The sequence below is a fragment of the Engraulis encrasicolus genome, chromosome 19 (genome assembly GCF_034702125.1).
Source record: "Engraulis encrasicolus isolate BLACKSEA-1 chromosome 19, IST_EnEncr_1.0, whole genome shotgun sequence".
NCBI classification, from domain to species: domain Eukaryota; kingdom Metazoa; phylum Chordata; class Actinopteri; order Clupeiformes; family Engraulidae; genus Engraulis; species Engraulis encrasicolus.
The window spans coordinates 51,743,676-51,762,478 of record NC_085875.1 but is presented as its reverse complement, the minus strand read 5'-3'; the positions used below and the strand labels follow the sequence as shown (position 1 = coordinate 51,762,478).

General features: G+C 41.6%; 1 protein-coding gene across 4 annotated transcripts in view; it reads right to left on the bottom strand.

The window, feature by feature from the left end:
- Window positions 1-13,449: 13,449 nt before the first annotated feature.
- itpk1b (inositol-tetrakisphosphate 1-kinase b) overlaps window positions 13,450-18,803 on the bottom strand; it is a 24,175-nt gene continuing 18,821 nt past the window's right edge. For 2 of the 4 annotated variants that reach the window (XM_063184676.1, XM_063184678.1), the window contains exons 9-11: window positions 17,571-17,638; window positions 16,903-17,065; window positions 13,450-16,133 (exon numbers count right to left, since the gene is read on the bottom strand). In XM_063184676.1, the coding sequence (XP_063040746.1) occupies window positions 15,820-16,133; window positions 16,903-17,065; window positions 17,571-17,638 (545 nt within the window). In that variant the 3' untranslated portion in view covers window positions 13,450-15,819. The remainder of the gene's footprint in view (window positions 16,134-16,902; window positions 17,066-17,570; window positions 17,639-18,803) is intronic. The other 2 variants (XM_063184674.1, XM_063184675.1) reach the window with 1 other exon arrangement.

Here is an 18,803-nt window from a genome sequence, read left to right as displayed (position 1 = left end):
TTTCACAACGTGCAAAGACAGTCCTGTCTAAAATCCCTCAGCAAACGTTTTACAGTGTGGAGAAACAATGCAATGAAAACAAAATGATGAAATGAGCGCAATTAGTTTCTTCTTGTTGTTTTGTCGCACAAGTTGTCTGTTAGTGCAAAACTTCGTGCTAGTACAGGTTGTGGTTAGGTTACTCATGATTCGCTGTTCCGAGGTTGTTTTATAGGTTGCATGAACTGACGGTTTCTGAGGAAAAGAGTGGGCGCACAAGCGCTACGGAGCTCGAGGGTGACAGCTCTCGTATTTTCAAGGAACTTCAATTCTTGGTGGCAGGCATACAATCTTCTGGCAGGTAATTTGATAAGCAAGACCCTCTGTCTCTCTCTTCAATAGGGGGTGTGGCTCGTCGGACAGGGCAGTGGGTATAATTACTGGACCGACGGTGTTTTTCACATTAGGCCTAATGTGAAAAATCCGGGATATTTCCGGGAAAAAAATCAGATCGGGAAGAAATTGGGAAATGAGTCAAAATTAGGGAGTTTCCCGAGATATAAGGGATGGTTGACAGGTATGGCGTAAGGCCTCACGTGGCCCATGACGTCACTTACATGAAATGAAATAAAAAAACTAACTTCTTATTGATTCTGTCGTGTGACTAGGCCTACGTGGTTCACAACATTATCAGGAGAAAGAATGAAATTCATGGAAAACAGCAGAACAGTCACATAGGCAAGGCAACTGAAGCCCTTCTTCTGTGGTTAATTTCGGGTGGAACAGGAGTGAGAATCTTGAGTGAGAATCCCATGTCTTTTATTGTCAATGCGCATTGCAAGTGTTCATTGCAAGTTCCTGGGAACTTATGCCCGCCTGTGTAATCGAATCAAAAGGGAAGAGTGAAGGAAAATGATGTCTTGTTGTCAATGTTTTACTGTTGTTTCGAAAGTTGTAGTAGCTGCCTAGTTGAGAAACATCAGCTGACTAGCCGACGAAACGTGAGTGCAATCGAATCAACGGAGGAGAGTGTGAGATAGGAAGGGGTGCCGTGTGTGTGCCCGTGTGCTTGCGCCCGCGCGGAGGAGATGAGAGGAAAGGGACAGGTCGCGCGTCTGTGTGGTTGGATGTGTGACTGCCTGCGTAATTGACGCTGCGATTATGATCTCTCTATCTCCCAAATATTTGATTGAATCATTTACTCAGTAGCCTTGTCCATCATCAAGTCGGCTTTTCTTTTTTTTCATAACTGTTTATTGAATTTAAGCAAGAAACAACAACATTACGTAACATTCCAAAACAATGAAAGGAGCGACGAAACTCACATTATGTAAATAGCACATCTAATCACTCTCCGGGATGCCTCAGTGCCTGTAGTAAATCAAAGACGTTTTTTTTTTTCAATCTAGAAACATCCTTACAGTTTAAATGACAGCATGGCGATGGACAGAGAGAGAGAGAGAGAGAGAGAGAGAGAGAGAGAGAGAGAGAGAGAGAGAAGTCGTGTGTGCGCATCGTGCACCAGCCCCACTTGCACAGAGGGAGATGGAGAGTGATCAACTAACTTTTCAACAGCAAAATACGACGCAATAATAATGCTGAACTCCGCTTGGAACGTTAACTTTGTGAGGAGAAATGCAACCTGTTAATTTTACTCCTCCAGGCGAGAGAAGACTTTGGCGAGGGCGCGAAGTGTAGGCTATTCACTTGCTCACTTTTACATTACCACCACGTCTTGCATGTGCAAGCCGTATGTCTTTAGATGTGCATGCCGATATCTAATTTAGTGTTAACAATGAAAGGAAATGTATTGGCATCCAGTCTAGTTTGTGCCATTTCTAAAATAATGGGAACTTTTATGGATAGACCAATGTTATTTTTTTCAAATTCTTTAGCTTACAAATGACTTGTATGCCATATTGTGCTTTATTGCTTAAAAGATTGCTTAAAATGTTTGATTACCGTTGTTTCCAGTTAGCCTTCACTCACGCTTGATTGTTGACGTCCGTCCGCATTATTCTTCCCCCCAGAACCAAACTACCCCAATTGTCAATTCCCCCTTTCGTCACCCAACCACGAGAAACGAGGCTATTCGTAACGGCACCACGAGGCTTAAATTTTATTTTTTCTGTTTTTCTCGTAAAGATTTCACGAATGGCCCGAGATACGGTTGTCCCTACACATGAGGTAAGTAAGTCAACCGAGTGAGCAAGACAAGGCCCGCAATATACATTTTCCGTTACCAGGATGGCAATGACCAAGTCATAATGTGTTACTAAAGGCCCTGTATACTGTCATAGTGGTGTAATACTGTGGTAGTTAAGTTTTTTTTAGTGACTACAACATTCCAGTGGTGGAACGGTGCAGGTTAACCCATTAAAGGGACACTGTGTGAGATTTTCAGTTGTTTATTTCCAGAATTCATGCTGCCCATTCACTAATGTTACCTTTTTCATGAATACTTACCACCACCATCAAATTCTAAGTATTCATTATGACTGAAAAAATTGCACTTCTACATGAAAACGGGGATCTTCTCCATGTCCGCCATTTTGAATTTCCAAAAATAGCCATTTTTAGCTGCAAAAAGGACTCTACTTGGACAATAGAAAATATTTGTTTGTTACTTAGTAAACTTTCATGTAAATATCAAATTTAGCGACAGCCAGCCCAGTTTCAATGATCAGCTTAGTTGCAGTACCTTTTTGACCATTTCCTGCACAGTGTCCCTTTAAGACAGGGCCCTGTAATAAATTAGTTGTTACCAGAATGGCAGTGACCAAGTTGTAATGTCTTACTGAAGGCTCTGTGCACTGCCATAGTGGTGTACTACTATGGTAAGGCTTTTCAGGGAGTGACTATTACAGCATTCCACTGGTGGAACGGTGCACATTAACCTTTAAGGTGCTGTTTATACATACCTGGGTATTTTAATAAACGAACATTTTGCTTAGCGAAATATGTTCGTTCACATCAAAGGCAAATACGCATACATGTGCTGTTGAGAGCTGTCATAAATACGTTAAGGCCGTAAGTAGGCCTAGTGCCATCCAAGTCTCCGTTTATCTCTGTTTATATACAAACGCTAACCGGAGATTTTAAAAAATCTCCACTTTTGCCGGAGTTTTTTTGGAGCTTCGTTTATAGAGGGAAAACCTTCGTTTGTTTGTGAACGAAAGGCACATCCGAAGGAGAAGGTCTGCGTATATCAAAATACCCGGGTATGTATAAACACCGCCTAAGAGTGTACCGTCACACCGGTGTGAAGGGAATGTTCGGGCAGTGAAAGTTCTATAGAATTCTGGGCGTCATTCAATACAATATGGAATTGTAGAATCTTGCATTGTTATAGAACGCATTCTTTTTATAGAATGCTCAAAAACCCACAGGTTTTAAGGGGCTACAGTGCTCCACATTTTGGCTTTGGATTGTGACTGGTCCCAGAGATAAGATTTCACTCTCATTGCTGGTTTTCCCCATATATTACTGAGGTGGTGATAGAGGTAAGAGTCAGCTAATCACAGCTAAAGGATTGAGCTGGTCAAAGAGCATAATTTCTTCGGCTAAAGGAAATGAGTTGAAAATAACAAATCAATATCTTATTTGTTGTATTGAAAAAGTTGTGCGAAACGTGAATAATTTAAAAGACTTTCAAAGGCTGGCATTTATCAAGACTCATTCCACTATTTGAGAAGATTATTGGAGAACAAAGTGAGCTTTAAGTACATGTGATTGTTCCTTGGGAATATATCAGTGGCTCTTTTTCCACAGGGTAATGATCCTCCACCAGTACTCACTAATCCACCAATTTAACAGCTGGAATTGCTCTGGAGTCAATCTAAAGTCTTGTGTATAAATTGCACATTCAAACTTCAAGCGTTCACTCTCATTTGCACAGATGTAAAATCAAACCCTGCATTCCAGCCTTAGTCTCATTGAATTGAAAGTTTGGGTACAGGTTATAGATGTTTATGAATCTACAAACCAAGTCATAATGACTAAAGAAAAAAGCATAGCATAGTTAAAGGATAACTCTAGCCAATTTCAACATGCAGTTGTGCTCACACTACCCTGGGCTTGTCAGTACCTGATTTTTCCGAGATCCTGGTCATTATAATGGGGGCAGGTGTTTCATAAAAAAAAACATCTTTATTTATTCCCAAAAATGTCCAAAAGGGTATGCGACATCAGCAGACAACTAGCAAACAGTGATACATTTTAGGAAAATATTTGGAGTAGGCCTATGTTAAGAACGTTTTTAGTGTAAACAAAATCTGCCCTCATTAGAATAGCTCAGATCTCGAAAACGACTGAGTCGAAAAAGGCAGCATCACCGGGTGCTGACAAGTCAGGGGTAGCGTGAGCAGTACAACAGCATATATTGAAATTGGCTGGAATTATCCTTTAAGCCAAACAACCAAATCTGTTACATGTAGGCTATCTAACAAAATAAGCTGTGTATCAAAAGAAACAAGCATACCGCCATTCAACCGTTACATTTACAGTATCTGCCTACTCAAACTTCATGTAGATCCTGATTGATGGTGTGGGCCACATTAGTTCCTGATGGCTGCACAACATGTAGTGATTACACCTATGTGTACACTCAAGAGCAATACTGACCATGAGCATGTAAATAAGCCACAAAATGGCTTTGATTAACACTGCCTATATGAGCTTGTCAATAAGCCACGGAATGGCTTTGATACTATAGTAATATTGCATATAGCTTGTCATTACGTCACAAAATGACTTTGATATTATAGTAATACTGCCTATAAGCTTGTCAATAAGCCACAAAATGGTTTTGATTTCCTTTGCAAGCAATGACATTGAAGACCAACTATTTGTTTTGCTCGAAATAGAGTAGAATAGAAAAGTCTTTATTGCCATGCGGAATGAAATATATCTTCTGCCTCTCTGTAGCCTACAAAAACATAATTGGCCATTCATTCCATTGAAAAACATCAAAACATAAATAAATACATATATTGCATCCATCCCCTCCCTCTCGTCACCATTCCTAGCATACACAGCATATACAAGATGTTCTTCATACTTCTTCTCTGAAACACGGCAACATGAGAAACCAGAGGCACTTCCTCTCTGAGCAGGGCAACATTTAGGAAGAGCTAAGGATGCCATCTAGTGGTACTCGATGAAACTGAAATTAAAAGGGTGCACATCTGGCTATAATAATAATAATAATAATAATAATAATAATAATAATAATAATAATAGCACTAAAAATAGGCCTACTAATAATACATTAAAAGGGTAACTTAAAGCAGTACTTAACTTAAAGCGGTATGCCACTATTTGTCGCTAAGCTAGTGAAAGTCAATGGATCCGTGTAGCATGCTACAATGCTACACGGATCCATTGACTTTCACTAGCTTAGCGACATATTCCCTCTTTTAACTTGTCTTAAAGCAAGACAACGCTTAACATGAAAAATAAGACACTTTACCACCTTTATAAACCCCAGCCAACGATTTTAACTGTATTAAGCCCCAAAATAGTGGCATACCCCTTTAAGCTTAGATACTTACTATGCATGTGAACCTAAATGCTTGCTCTGCGTACTCTCTAATCATGGGCATGAATGGAAAAAAAACAACAACTTTGATTTAGTTTAATATATACTAAATATATTGGAAAGACTTCTTGTGAATTCATGTAATTTTCTCTGGTGTTCAGGTTTAAGTTGAGTGAGTCAGGGCCGCTGACAGCTTCGGCTAGGCCCCTGGATAAGGTCATCTGAATGGGCCCGCACCTCAATTCTGGGCCTCCTCTATTCCTGGGGACAGGGCATCATCTGACCCATTTGACCCCCCCTGTTGAAGTTATAACTGCAAGTGAGTTACTTGCACATCCAATATGCAATATGCATAAAATGGAGAAGATTACACAGGGCTGCTGACAGGTTTGGCTGGGCTGAGCAGGTTTGGCTGTTTAAAAAGTTGGTTCTCTCTCCCTTGACATACAGTAGGCGCCCGACACACCTTCTTTCTTATCAGGGTAGTAGATTCATGCCAAATGAGTCTCTGTCATGTTTCGTTCTCAACAGTATGAGACTCCTACTTAACAGAAAAAGGGAGTCCAATTCTGTTGGTAAAGGTGGCCATGGACGATCAACGGTGGTTGTTTTTTGCAGATCGGCTATCTTCTCCCTTAAGAGCCATCTCTTTGACCAGCATTTCACAAGTGAGAGTATCAGGGTAGCCAGTGGTGTAGTCTACTTTTTGTTGTGGTGGGTATACTGTGTAATTGAGCATTTTTGAAGTGGGTATACTGTATAAATTTGTGCTATTCTAGATCAATCAATTTTAAGTGGGTATACTGAAATCCCTGAAAATTTGAAGTGGGTATACTCCATATAAATGCGTTCTATGTAGACTACACCACTGAGGGTAGCCTATATCCAGGGTCGGCGCCACGGGGGGGCATTGGAGGGCATTGCCCCCCCAACCAAGCTGCTGTGCCAGGGCTTATTCACCTAAACATGCTGATATGGTCATTAATATGCAACAAATGAGTATTTTTTTCTGAATACAGTATACAGTGAGGAGAATAAGTATTTGATCCCTTGCTGATTTTGTTGGTTTGCCCACTAATAAAGACATGATCATTCTATAATATTAATGATAAAATGTATTCTAATATAGAGAGACAGAATATCAAAAAGAAAATCCAGAAAATAACTTTGAAGAATATATTTTAATTGATTTGTATTCCATTGAGGTAAATAAGTATTTGACCCCTCTAGTCAAAGAAGACAAAATACTTGGTGGCAAAGCCCTTGTTTTCTCATACAGAGGTCAGATGTTTCTTTCAGTTAATGACAATGTTTGTGGATATATTAGAAAGGACTTTTGTCCACTTTTCTTTGCAGATCATCTCTAAATCACTTAAGTTGTATGACTGTAGCTTGCCAAATGGGAGCTTCTGTTCCCTTCACAGGATTATTATAGGGTTAATGTTTGGAAACTGTCTAGGCCACTTCATGACCTTAATGTGCTTCTGCTTGAGCTACTCCTTCGTTGCTTGGGCTGTATGTTATGGATTATCATCATTTTGGGAGGCCAATCTATGACCCACCTTCCCCACCTTAGTGGTGGTGGGAAAGAGGTTGGCATGCAGCATTGTACGTTTACATGTCTCCCTCCATCCGTTTCTTGAAGATGTGAAGTTGTCCTGTGTCTTGGCCAGACAAACAACCTCAAAACATAATGTTACCACTTTCATTTATGATGTTGGAGAAGGTGTTGTTCTTGGGATCATAGGCAGCATTTCTCTTCCTCCAAACACATCGAGTTGTGTTAATGCCAAACAGTTTGATTTTGGTGTCATCTGATTCCAGCACCTCCCAATCATATCCTAATCCAGTTTGACGTTCATTGGCAAACCTCAGGTGAGCCTGAACAGGTTCCTTCTGAAGCCGGGGTACCATACATGCACTGCAGGATTTTAATCCGCTGTGGTATCAAGTGTTTCCAATAGTTTTCTTAGTGATTGAGGTCCCAGCTGCCTTGAGATCATTTCCTAGCTCCTCCCATACAGTTTTAAGGTGCTTTATCTCCTTTTTTCTGGTTATTAAATTCCCACAAGGTCAAATCTTGTATGGAACCAGAGACAGGCCTAAGATTGATGATTGATGCTCATTTTGTATGTCCTAAAATTGGGAAGAAATGCACCAACAGTTTGCTCTTTAATATCCAGGAGCCCATTTCAGCCTTGTTGAGTTCTAAAATCTTGTCCCTGACATCCTTTGACAGCTTTTTGGTCTGTCCCATGTTGGCGAGTTTAGTTTGATTGACTGATTCTATGGACTGATTCTGCAGATTCAATGTGTCTTTTGTGCAGGTTACTATTAACAGGTGTGTTCAATTCAGATAACAAGTTGATTGGAAGTGCCATTAGATCTGCGGGATCAGAACTCTTAATGGTTGGCAGGGGATCAAATACTTATTTCCCTCAATTAAATATAAATCAATTATTATATATTCTTTAGAGTTAATTATTTTCTTTTTGATATTCTGTCTCTCCATATTAGAATAGGCTACATATTATCATTAATATTAAAGACTGATCTTGTCTTTATTAGTGGGCAAACCAACAAAATCAGCAAGGGATCAAATACTTATTCTCCTCACTGTATATCAAGTATAAGATAATATATATATCAGGACTTTTCAAGTAGCCTAAGATAGTGGTGCGCACATCAGGATATCAGGACTTTCCTATAATTGTCAGAAACTGTATGTACCAAATTCGTTTGCCAGATTTATACCGATATGGGTTTTGGTGGAGTGTTTGATTTCAGCCACACTCTGATTAGGCTAATTTGATTAGTTTATCTGATCTTATTGTTTCACAGTACAGCATTGAGGTATGATGTTAGGCCTACTCCTACGCATATCGGTTCTTAGCCTATAAGCCTATAAGCCTCACTTTCAGCCCATGACCTTGATTCCATAACCTGTATCTGGTGGACCTTTTTTCAGGACAATTTTCTACATCTAACATGCTCAAAATGCTGAATGGCACCTTTTCCAAATTCCTTCATCTCGACCTTCATCTCGACATATCAACAGATTAGCCTGAAAAGGGCTAGGTCTGATATAACACTAAAAACCTTCCCTCTCCAAACCAGCTAATACTGTATGGGTAAATCATACATTTTCTAAATCGTTATGGGCATGGTAGTATTTTAGCGTTAAAACTCTGTGCATAAACTCACTGCATATATGTACTGTTACAATAAACTAAACGTTGTCTTTTTTTTTTACTGGAAGATGATATAAGTTCCACAGCTGAAATTATCTGAAACTCAAGCTGAAACACAAGGTTTTTGTAATAATCGGATACTCAACATGTAACATTGGGGGGCACTGTGGTGCAGCGCACTATTAAAGCTCCCCACATACGGGCTTGCAATGCCCATGGGAACCCGTGTTTGAGTCTGGCCTGCCCTCACCTCTCTCTCTCCCTATCAGGGCTTGACATTAACTTTTTCACCCACCGGCCACTGTGGCTAGTGGTTTTCCCGAGTCACTAGCCATTCAGGTATTCCACTAGCCACTGATTTTCTATCGGGTTTTTTCCCCTTCATCATGATACGTGTACATCTAACCTCAGAAGATGAGGTGCTAAAGCAAGATGAGGCCTATACCTTTCTACATGGAAGTAGATCAAGCAAATAGAAACTGAGTTACTGAGCTTTTTCTTGAACTTAAATACAAACAATTGATACACAATGGGAAATCGGCTGCATAAAGGTTATAATGCGTATGTTACCAAGAATATAAACTGCCAGCCAAATTGGCTAGTGACACTGAAAGTAGGCTACTACTACCCACAGCCAAGTTTCACCAGCATTTGGCCGGTTGGCTAGTGTTAGTGTCAAGCCCTGCTCCCTATCATACTCTCAACTGTACTGTCAGCAATAAAGACATAAAATCCCTCAACAACAAAAAACTCCCACAAAAACCTTGAAATATTGTTTTGAATGATCTGCATGGTAGCAGAAACAGATGTTCAGCTTGCGGGCAGAGTTGGACCGTTCTGTGTACATGTTACAAATTCGGGATGCTTTAATATCCTGACCATATTTGGGATACTGAACTGCAAACGCACTCACTGTGCTGACTGAGGACCCAATTGTGGGCCGTCACCTATAGAGATAGCTGCCCCCTGTCGGCATACCTGTCCCCATACACGTATGAAGTGTAAAAACGGTCAGCAAGTTAAGTTTACTCAATGACATGACATGACATGACAATACAACCAGGGGCGTCAGCAGACCCAATGCTATACAGGGGCACAGAAGGGCACCAAGAGATAATGCTAGCGCGCAAAGTGCGCAGGCATTTTTTTGGGGGGGTTATTTATTTTAAAAAGCTTTTAAATTAATTGTATTATTGCAAGTAGTGCATGTACACTATTTTGTGCACATTCTGTAGATTACTCTGTATGCTAAACTTCAGCTAAACTCCAAGATAGCAAGATTGTTGTTTTCTTTTGTTAACACTAGAACTACCAGGATTTTTCTGCCTACCTAGAAGTACCAGAGAGGGGTCATTTGACCCTTCGGCTTTTACCTAATACACTAATCACTCATTTTGTTATGGTAATGAGGCTGTTAGGGGCCGTGTGGTGGGTGAGGGGTGAGGGGGTCACACCTTACAGTGCTAACAGCCAAGACAAACAGGGACAGACAGCTTCTTCCCAAGGGCTGTCAGCCTCCAAAATCACCACAGGTAAATAGCAACTTGCATGAAGATATCAGCAGCAAAGACAGATAGCACAGTTTGGCGAACAGTGTGTTACAGTTTTTCTCCATTGGTTTGGCTCATTTCTTGAAACTGAGATGTCATTCTCAAAACATGGACAAATTCCAAAACTAATTTGCAGTTCCTCACAACAGAATGGCATTTATCATTGCTTTCATCAAATTTCAAATGCTTTAGTACATCCTTGCAAATGGCTATGTACAAGTATCCTACAGTTATCAGCTTACATTTAGTACAATTTTCAAATGAATGTACCTTGCTGATCTATCCCAATTGGTTGATTCTCAGTGTAATGGTTGTCCTGAAAACATGTCAGCACATTTTCTTCATATAAGTCATCAATGAACTTGTGAATGTCCCATGTGATCATGACGTATCATATGACTGCAACCAGATAATGGTTGAATTACAGTTTTTCTCGATTGGTTTGGCTCATTTCTTGAAACTGAGATGACATTCCTATAACCATTGGGTCATTTGGCCAAACATTCTTACACTTCTGCACAACAGTTCCGATAACTAGCAAAATGTCACATACCTCCCAAAACACCTCATTCTTGCATCAACACTAAACCGTCTCACATATAAATAGTCAGTACCATCAAAATGGCATAGATCTTTCTCAATTGCTTTGGCTCATTTGCATTCATTTAGTCCTTCTGTCAAAATAAACTGGATGGTTCAGCATAACTACTTGGATCCTCATCACTCGCTCATATCACCCCAAAAACAGTTTACCCATGTGTCAAAACTAAATTTCTTCCCCACATATATCATCAGTACCCCCAAAATAAATTATCCCTTTGCCATTGTGTAAGCACTGCCAGTCAAAATGGTTAGGTGTTTTATCTACGTTCAGCTAACAGATTTCGACTATGTATAAAAATGAAAAAGTGAGTGGAAACATTGAAGTTTGACAACACAGATAATTTACCAAGGACATTTATCAGTAACTTTCTTTACTGTAAATTCATATACAGAAAGTAATGCCCATATATAACAGGTTTCTCATGGGTTTGGCTCATTTCTCAAAACAGAGATAACATTCACAAAATAACATGGACAAATGCCAAAGCAACTAGCAATTGTTCAAAACAGAATGTCGTTTGAAAAATGTCATGAAATTAGCCAAATAACAGAGGAAACTGTAGTATACACGGTTGTAAAATTATTTTCTACTAACTAGAAAAGTTACAATACCATCTGACCTGTTGAACATTTACTATGTAATGAAATTCTTAAAATATGATGTCCTTGACTGTTTTGGGAATTGCGTAGACCACTTTGCATATGATGACTTACACAATGAAATAATGCTGACGTGTTTTGGAGAGGGCAACCATTAGACTGAGAATTGTCTAATTCGTTTAGATAAGCAAGGTCAATTTATTTGGAAAATGTGCTAAATCTATGCTGAATGTGTCAACTGAAGGGTATTTGTACATATCCATCTGCAGAGATGTACTAAACATTTGAGACATGTACAAAGCATTTGATATCTGATGAAAGCAATGACAAATGCCATTCTGTTTTGGGAAATTGCAAGTTGGTTTGGGGATTTGTCCGTGTTGTTTTGAGAATGTCATCTCAGTTTTGAGAAATTAGCCAAACCAATCGAGAAAAACTGTAACGTGTGAATCTCCCATGCCATGTGACCATAACGACTCATGTGAATGCAACCTGGCAATTGTTAGATGGATAAATACCAGTGCATGTGGACTACTGCTTCACTTCCCTCAAGAATTTTGTGGTGAAAGAAGCTCCTCTCCCAGATGCAGAGATACAGCACTCAACAGGCATTGGAAATGATCCACACACACACACACACACACACTCTGTGTCTCAAGTGACAGCTGTGAGGTGCTAACAGCTACATTTCCACAACAAAAGGAGTGTCCGCAGGGGGTCCAAAGGGTCAAATGACCCCCTTGTGGGGCTTTTAGGTAAAAAGGTCAATTGACCCCTCCGTGGTAGTTCTAGTGTTAAACTTATACCGGGGCACAGTAAATCAATACCCAGGCACGTGCCCCTTTAAAATAGGTCTAGCAACGCCCCTGAATACAACCATCCGCAATATTGTATATCGCAATATCATAACTTAAGTTATCACAACTACACATACATATACCCACATTCACACACCAAGAGAGATCATCATAGGGGACTGGACTGCATAAACAGATCCCACTCCTGCATACTCTTTTTACCTGGACTCTCTACCCTTCGACTCCTTTTCAGCGGAATGCACAGCTGAGTGTGTGTGTGTGTGTGTGTGTGTGTGTGTGTGTGTGTGTGTGTGTGTGTGTGTGTGTGTGTGTGTGTGTGTGTGTGTGTGTGTGTGTGTGTGTGTGTGTGTGTGTGTGTGTGTGTGTGTGTGTGTGGGTAGATACTCAGTTTGCGATGTGTGTAACCCCCCTGACTACTGATACTCCTGGACTATGTACACTTTATTTTTGGTGTGTGTGTGTGTGTGTGTGTGTGGGTGTGGGTGTGGGTGTGTGTGTGTGTGTGTGTGGAGTGACACAGGGGGTGACTTGTGTTTAACCCCCCATCTCTTTTTCTAAGGAATACAATGGACATTGTTCTAGGAAAGAGACTATGGACACTCCTGGACACTTTATGGCCACCTTGTCTTGGCTACTATGTGCCACTTAGCTAAGGCACATGTGAACACTGGACACTTTACACTTTATATTTTTGGTGTGTGTGTGTGTGTGTGTATGTGTGTGTGTGTGTGTGTGTGTGTGTGTGTGTGTGTGTGTGTGTGTGTGTGTGTGTGTGAGAGAGAGAGAGATGCCTTGGCAATAAGTATGCAACAGCGAGCTATATATGATTATTTTATTTTATGTGTAAATATGTGTGTTATGTCTTGTGGACAATGTCTTTATGTCTTTATTTATGTGTGTATGCTACTTGACACCTTAATTTCCCCCTGGGATCAATAAACGATACTCTACTCTACTCTACTCTCTACACCAGCAGCTCCGGAGGCTGCCATACAGCACCAACTGCCCGGGGTTCATATGAGAAGGTGCACACTACACAAGCACACACACTTTCCCACATCAGCTCTGCAAGCTGCCGGCGCCGATTGCCCGGGGTTTGTGTGAGAAAGTGCAACATACACACATGCACACACACACATGACTGAGGGCAGAAGACATGTGCCAGCCTGAGTTAATCTGGACATATGTGTGCGTGTGTGTGTATATGTGTGAGTAGGCTAGAAGTGTGCCTGTGACAGACACACACACCAACACTTGCACTTCAGAGACAATCAGACGCCATTTCATGTCATTTATAGTCCGGACTTGATTTCTTTATTCATTTATTCATCTATTTATTTATGTTCACTTGTTTATTTGTTTTTAGTTATTTTTAGAAAATCACAAAAGTGTATTTGAATCATTCGAGACTTGATACAAAACACCATAAATGTCCTTTAGATAAGATTTAATAGTTCATATCACGTCTGCACACACACACACACACACACACGCACTCTCTCATTTTCACTCTCCTTAAAGTACAGTACACACCTCTTTCAGACACACACACATACACACACCTCAATATGCTGTATACAGGTATATTCATATCGATATAGGCCTGTCCACATTACACACCTCCATATATATATATATATATTTCTATATAGACCTGTTCTTCAGGCTCACACATATTCACTTATGTACACACACACACGCGCACGCACGCACGCACACACACACACACACACACCTAACACTCGTTCAACTATCATACCATACACACACCATAAACAGATATCCATGGCAATTATTACAGGCATACACCACAACACACTCAGGCACGCAGACACACATACACACACAGTAAGGGGTTTGGCTTTGTGGATGTGGGTGTGGTTATGGAGAAGGGGGGGGGGTGGCTATGCTATTGCATTCTGGGAAAGGTGAAAGGTCACACTGGAGTCATAAGTCACATTGGAGACACACATACACACACATCACTGCACTGCATGTGTGGCTGCTGGAGAGAGAGAGAGAGAAGAAAGCAGAGAGATAGAGATAGAGAGTGAGGTGAGGTGATATGAAGTATTCCAATGTCGTATGAGCCAACTGCAGTTTTCCCTTATAGTAGTGAATAATAGTGAAATATAAACCCAATGCAAAAAAACACAGGGTGTGTGTGGGTATGCGTGTGTGTGTGCGTGCGTGCGTGTGCGTGTGTGTGGGTGTGCGTGTGTGCATTTCACCACAAAGACAGGAATGGAGACAGTTTGAAACACACTAAGATCATATACAGAAAAGTGTACAGTGTTAGTGTGTCAGTTAATGTGTGCGTGTTGTGTGTGTGTGTGTGTTAGTGCGTTTGCTTGGGCGGTGTTATGGCAACATGCACAGAACACAGCTGAGATGTGACACCCCATAATACCGTAATGGCCAGAACAGAAGAACGTGAGGGTAGCATATACAGTACTTCATTACCACTATATACTGTATGTACAGTCCCTTCAATTACGTTATATACGGTACATTATATGCATTACAGGCCACCATAGCATGTAAGACGTGCCCCCATGGGGTTGTTTTTGGATTAGAAACCCCCAGGGGTTACAGATTCATATTTGGGAAAACGTCTTTTGAAGACCAAATTTTGTTTCATGTAGGGAATTATTTATATTTCAAAATACTAATGATAAATAAGTGGAAGAAAATCTGAGGGTTTTGTTTTTCACATTTAAATTGAACACTCTTGAATTTGATAAAATTGATTACTCTTGACCTCTTGATCTTTCCACTATTCAGCGTTGTGGCACGGTGGTCAAATCATTTGCGTGGAAATATTGTTTCGGCTGTATTTTGTCTATATTCCCGATTTTGAACTATTGGTTAAACAAAACCCTGTCTTATATTCTGACCAATACATTTATCATGGATAAAGGTTCACAAACCCAGAAAAACACACCCAGACTAGGAGGCCATCAGATGGAGAAGAGGAGACCTAGGACTAAAATACTCAGATTAAAAGATAGATTAGGAGATCAGATTGAAAGAGCTAGATTAATCTAGATTAAGATACTGAGATTAGGCAATCTATCCAGATTAAGAGATGTCACTTGATGCTGTGATGTGGATTAACAGATCTGGATTAGATGTGTCTTGAGGCCTTCTATCGGGGGTGTGGATTCTAAATCTAAATCTAGATTAACAGATCTAGATCAGGATATCTGGATTAACAGATCTGAATTTGATGTGTTCTGATGCCTCATAGGGGGCTGTCATGGTATCAGGTTGCCAGAGCTGTACTGTGCTTCTGATACAGACACAATATGTGTGTGTATGTGTGTATTAAGTATGTGTATAAGTGTGTCTATATATAGTGTGTGTGTGTGTGTATAGTGTGTATTCATTGTGAGGAGGCCTTGGATACCAGTGTAGCGGGGTGAGAATAGTGTGTGTGTGTGTGTGTGTGTTTGTGTGTGTGTGTATAGTGTCTCTGCGTGGGTGTCTATTGTGAGGAGGTATTGTGTGTGTGTGTGTGTGTGTGTGTATGTGTGTGTTCATTGTGAGGAGGCTTTGGTTGCCAGGCTGGCCACACAGTGCTGTTGGAAGTTTGGCGGGATGGCGGATGAGTGTGAGTGCGTGTGTGTGTGTGAGTGTGTGTGTGCATGAGCGTGTGTGTGAGCGTGTGTGTGTGTGAGACAGAGTCTCTTGACTGGCTCCGCCTCCTCCTCGGTCGCCGAGGGAGAGGTGGGAAGGGCCATGGTTGTCGGGGGCAGCAGGGGCGGGGCTTGGCCCGATGTGGGAGGGGTCTGTAGAACGCAGCTGATGTGGTTCAGGAGCTCCGAGAAGAACTCTGGAACACCCTCGTAACCTAGTACGCACGCACGCACGCGCGCACACATACACACACACACACACACACACACACCATGAGAAACATACAGAATATATTGAGAACACACACTACACAGTGTACGATATGTATATTATATACACACACAATAGGTGCGATCGAGTTCACGTCAACGCATACATGCGCATGTAGACAGCAATGCACCCTGGATGAAAACGCTGCATGACGGTTAGATTTCCTGTCAAACTTCGAAATTTCGTCGACGTTGCGTTGACGAGGTGACATGTCACATGGTGTAAAACTATCGCGGGATGAATGCGGCTGCAGTCAGATCTTGCAACCTCTGCAGTTGCTTATCCCCTTCAACGCTCGTCTGCGGACTGCCTCCGAGGTCACGCGCCCATGAACTGGTTGGTCAACAACTCACTCACGTGTGTATATGGGTCTTGTCTCACACCTCTACACAACTTTGCGCAGGTCCCCACTTCATCTCCTCCTCACTGCCTGTCCCCCCACTCCTCACACGTGGTGTGTTAGTAGAGCAAATCGGTGCGAGCTCATCGTCTCGTTCATATTTGTGGCCGACTGTAAATGCGCTGTATTTAATAACACCCACATCGTGACAACAAGTTCTCGCTCACGTGCCTTTCGCAACATCGACGCTCGCAACAAACTCGTACGCGCCTATTGACATTGTGCTGCCCTGATTTGTTGCTGATGCTGACGATTGTGATTGTGTGTGCGTGTGTGTGTGTGTGTGTGTGTGTGTGTGTGTGCGTGCGTGTACCGGGGAAGGCGTTGATGTCGATGACAGCATGCTGTCCTGATTGGTTGTTGATGATGACATCGATTCCGAACAGAGAAACTCCCAGCATGCACCGCAGCGCTCGGCATAACGCACCAATCACGTCGTCACACGGAGGACTGGACACACCCTCCACATGCTCCCTCTAAATGGAGGGAGCGCACCGCACACGCACACACACACGCACACGCACACACACACACAACAACACAAGTTAGTTGGATACTGCCTACTTGAGCTCAAGTGTGAGTGTGTGTGTGTGTGTATAATGTGTCTTTTCTCTACATATCTTACACAAGTCTACATTTATATCTTACCTTACATTACATTACACTTAGCTAATGCATTTATCCAAAGCAACATACAGTTACTTACAGGATACTGGTTACAATCCCTGGAGCAATGTGGGGTTAGGTGCCCTGCTAAAGGGAACTTCAGCCATGGAGTGTAGTAAGGAGTGAGAGGGTGGGATTCGAACCTGCAACCCTCTGATCTAGAGCCCACCCCCTTAACCACTAGGCCACGGCTTGTGTGTGTGTGTGTGTGTGTGTGTGTGTGTGTGTGTGTGTGTGTGTGTGTGTGTGTGTGTGTGTGTGTGTGTGTGTGTGTGTGTGTGTGTGTGTGTGTGTGTGTGTGTGTGTGTGTGTTACCGAGGTGAGGTCTGAGGAGGACTCTGGTTTGGAGACGTTGTGACTGTTGAAGAAGATGGACTCACGATCTAGAGAGAGAGAGAGAGAGAGAGAGAGAGAGAGAGAGAGAGAGAGAGAGAGAGAGAGAGAGAGAGAGAGAGAGAGAGAGAGAGAGAGAGAGATGGAGGCGCAGAGAGAAAGAGAGAAATGAAGAGAGGAAGAGTGAAATAGAGAGAGAGGTGTTTAGGAGCAAGTATTTGTTATTTTGTTTGAGTATTAAAAGCGTATGTAAGTGTGGATATTGGTTTGAGCAGTATGCAGTATTTTTACAACATGTTAGAACATATTGGTCAATATTAGAATATCAAAATCTGGGAGATTTTAGTGGTGGGTGCACAACATGAAATGGCTGTGGGGCTCCGAAATTACGGGGGGGAAAAACAGACTGTATTAGAAGCGGGGGAGGGGTCTGAGAGATGGGAGACACCTATGGAGTAAGCCAAGAACCAAGTTAAGTGAACCTGGAGGCAGTGGTAAATCACCTAATACAAGAGCCTGGAGTCTTTATTTTCTTAACTAAATGACAGCTGTGGGCTACCTATCAGCAGGTTTACCACTTCAAGCAGGATAACTTAGCCAGGTTTATCATAGGCCTGGGCAAAAAATCGATGTGATTTTAAAATCGAGTTTGAACGTCAAATCGATTTGTTTTTTGAGAAATCGCGTTATACGATTTTTTATTTTTTTTTATCATCTGTCAGTTTATGTATCCAAGCGCACAGCGCATTGCATTACGTTCGCCACTTGGCGAAGACGTAGGTCTAGCCTACCTAGTGCATTCTCTGTGTCTCCTCCCCCATTACATGCACAAACAAACGTGGTGAGTGAAATGGTTTGACAGAAATATAGTGAAACGGGTGAGGAATACGGGCTCCTGTTCAAAAAAGGAGACACTACCTCCTATCGTTTTGCCAATGATGAATTAAACAACCTACCACTTTGTAAATTGTGAATGACAGTGTTGTCATAAGCTGTACGTCGTAGCAGCCGGACTACAGGCATGTTTCAATATTTGAAACGAAAATATCTCGCGGAGAAAATGTTAAACAAACTACTCTACCCCTACCACAAGAGTGGCGCAGGGTGGAAAGCAATCACGGATGCAATTAGGCTAGAACTACCTACTACGATATGCTTCCAATTTATTGAGAGAAGAGAGGTTTTCAACACATGCTTAAAGTTTTGGATGCGCTG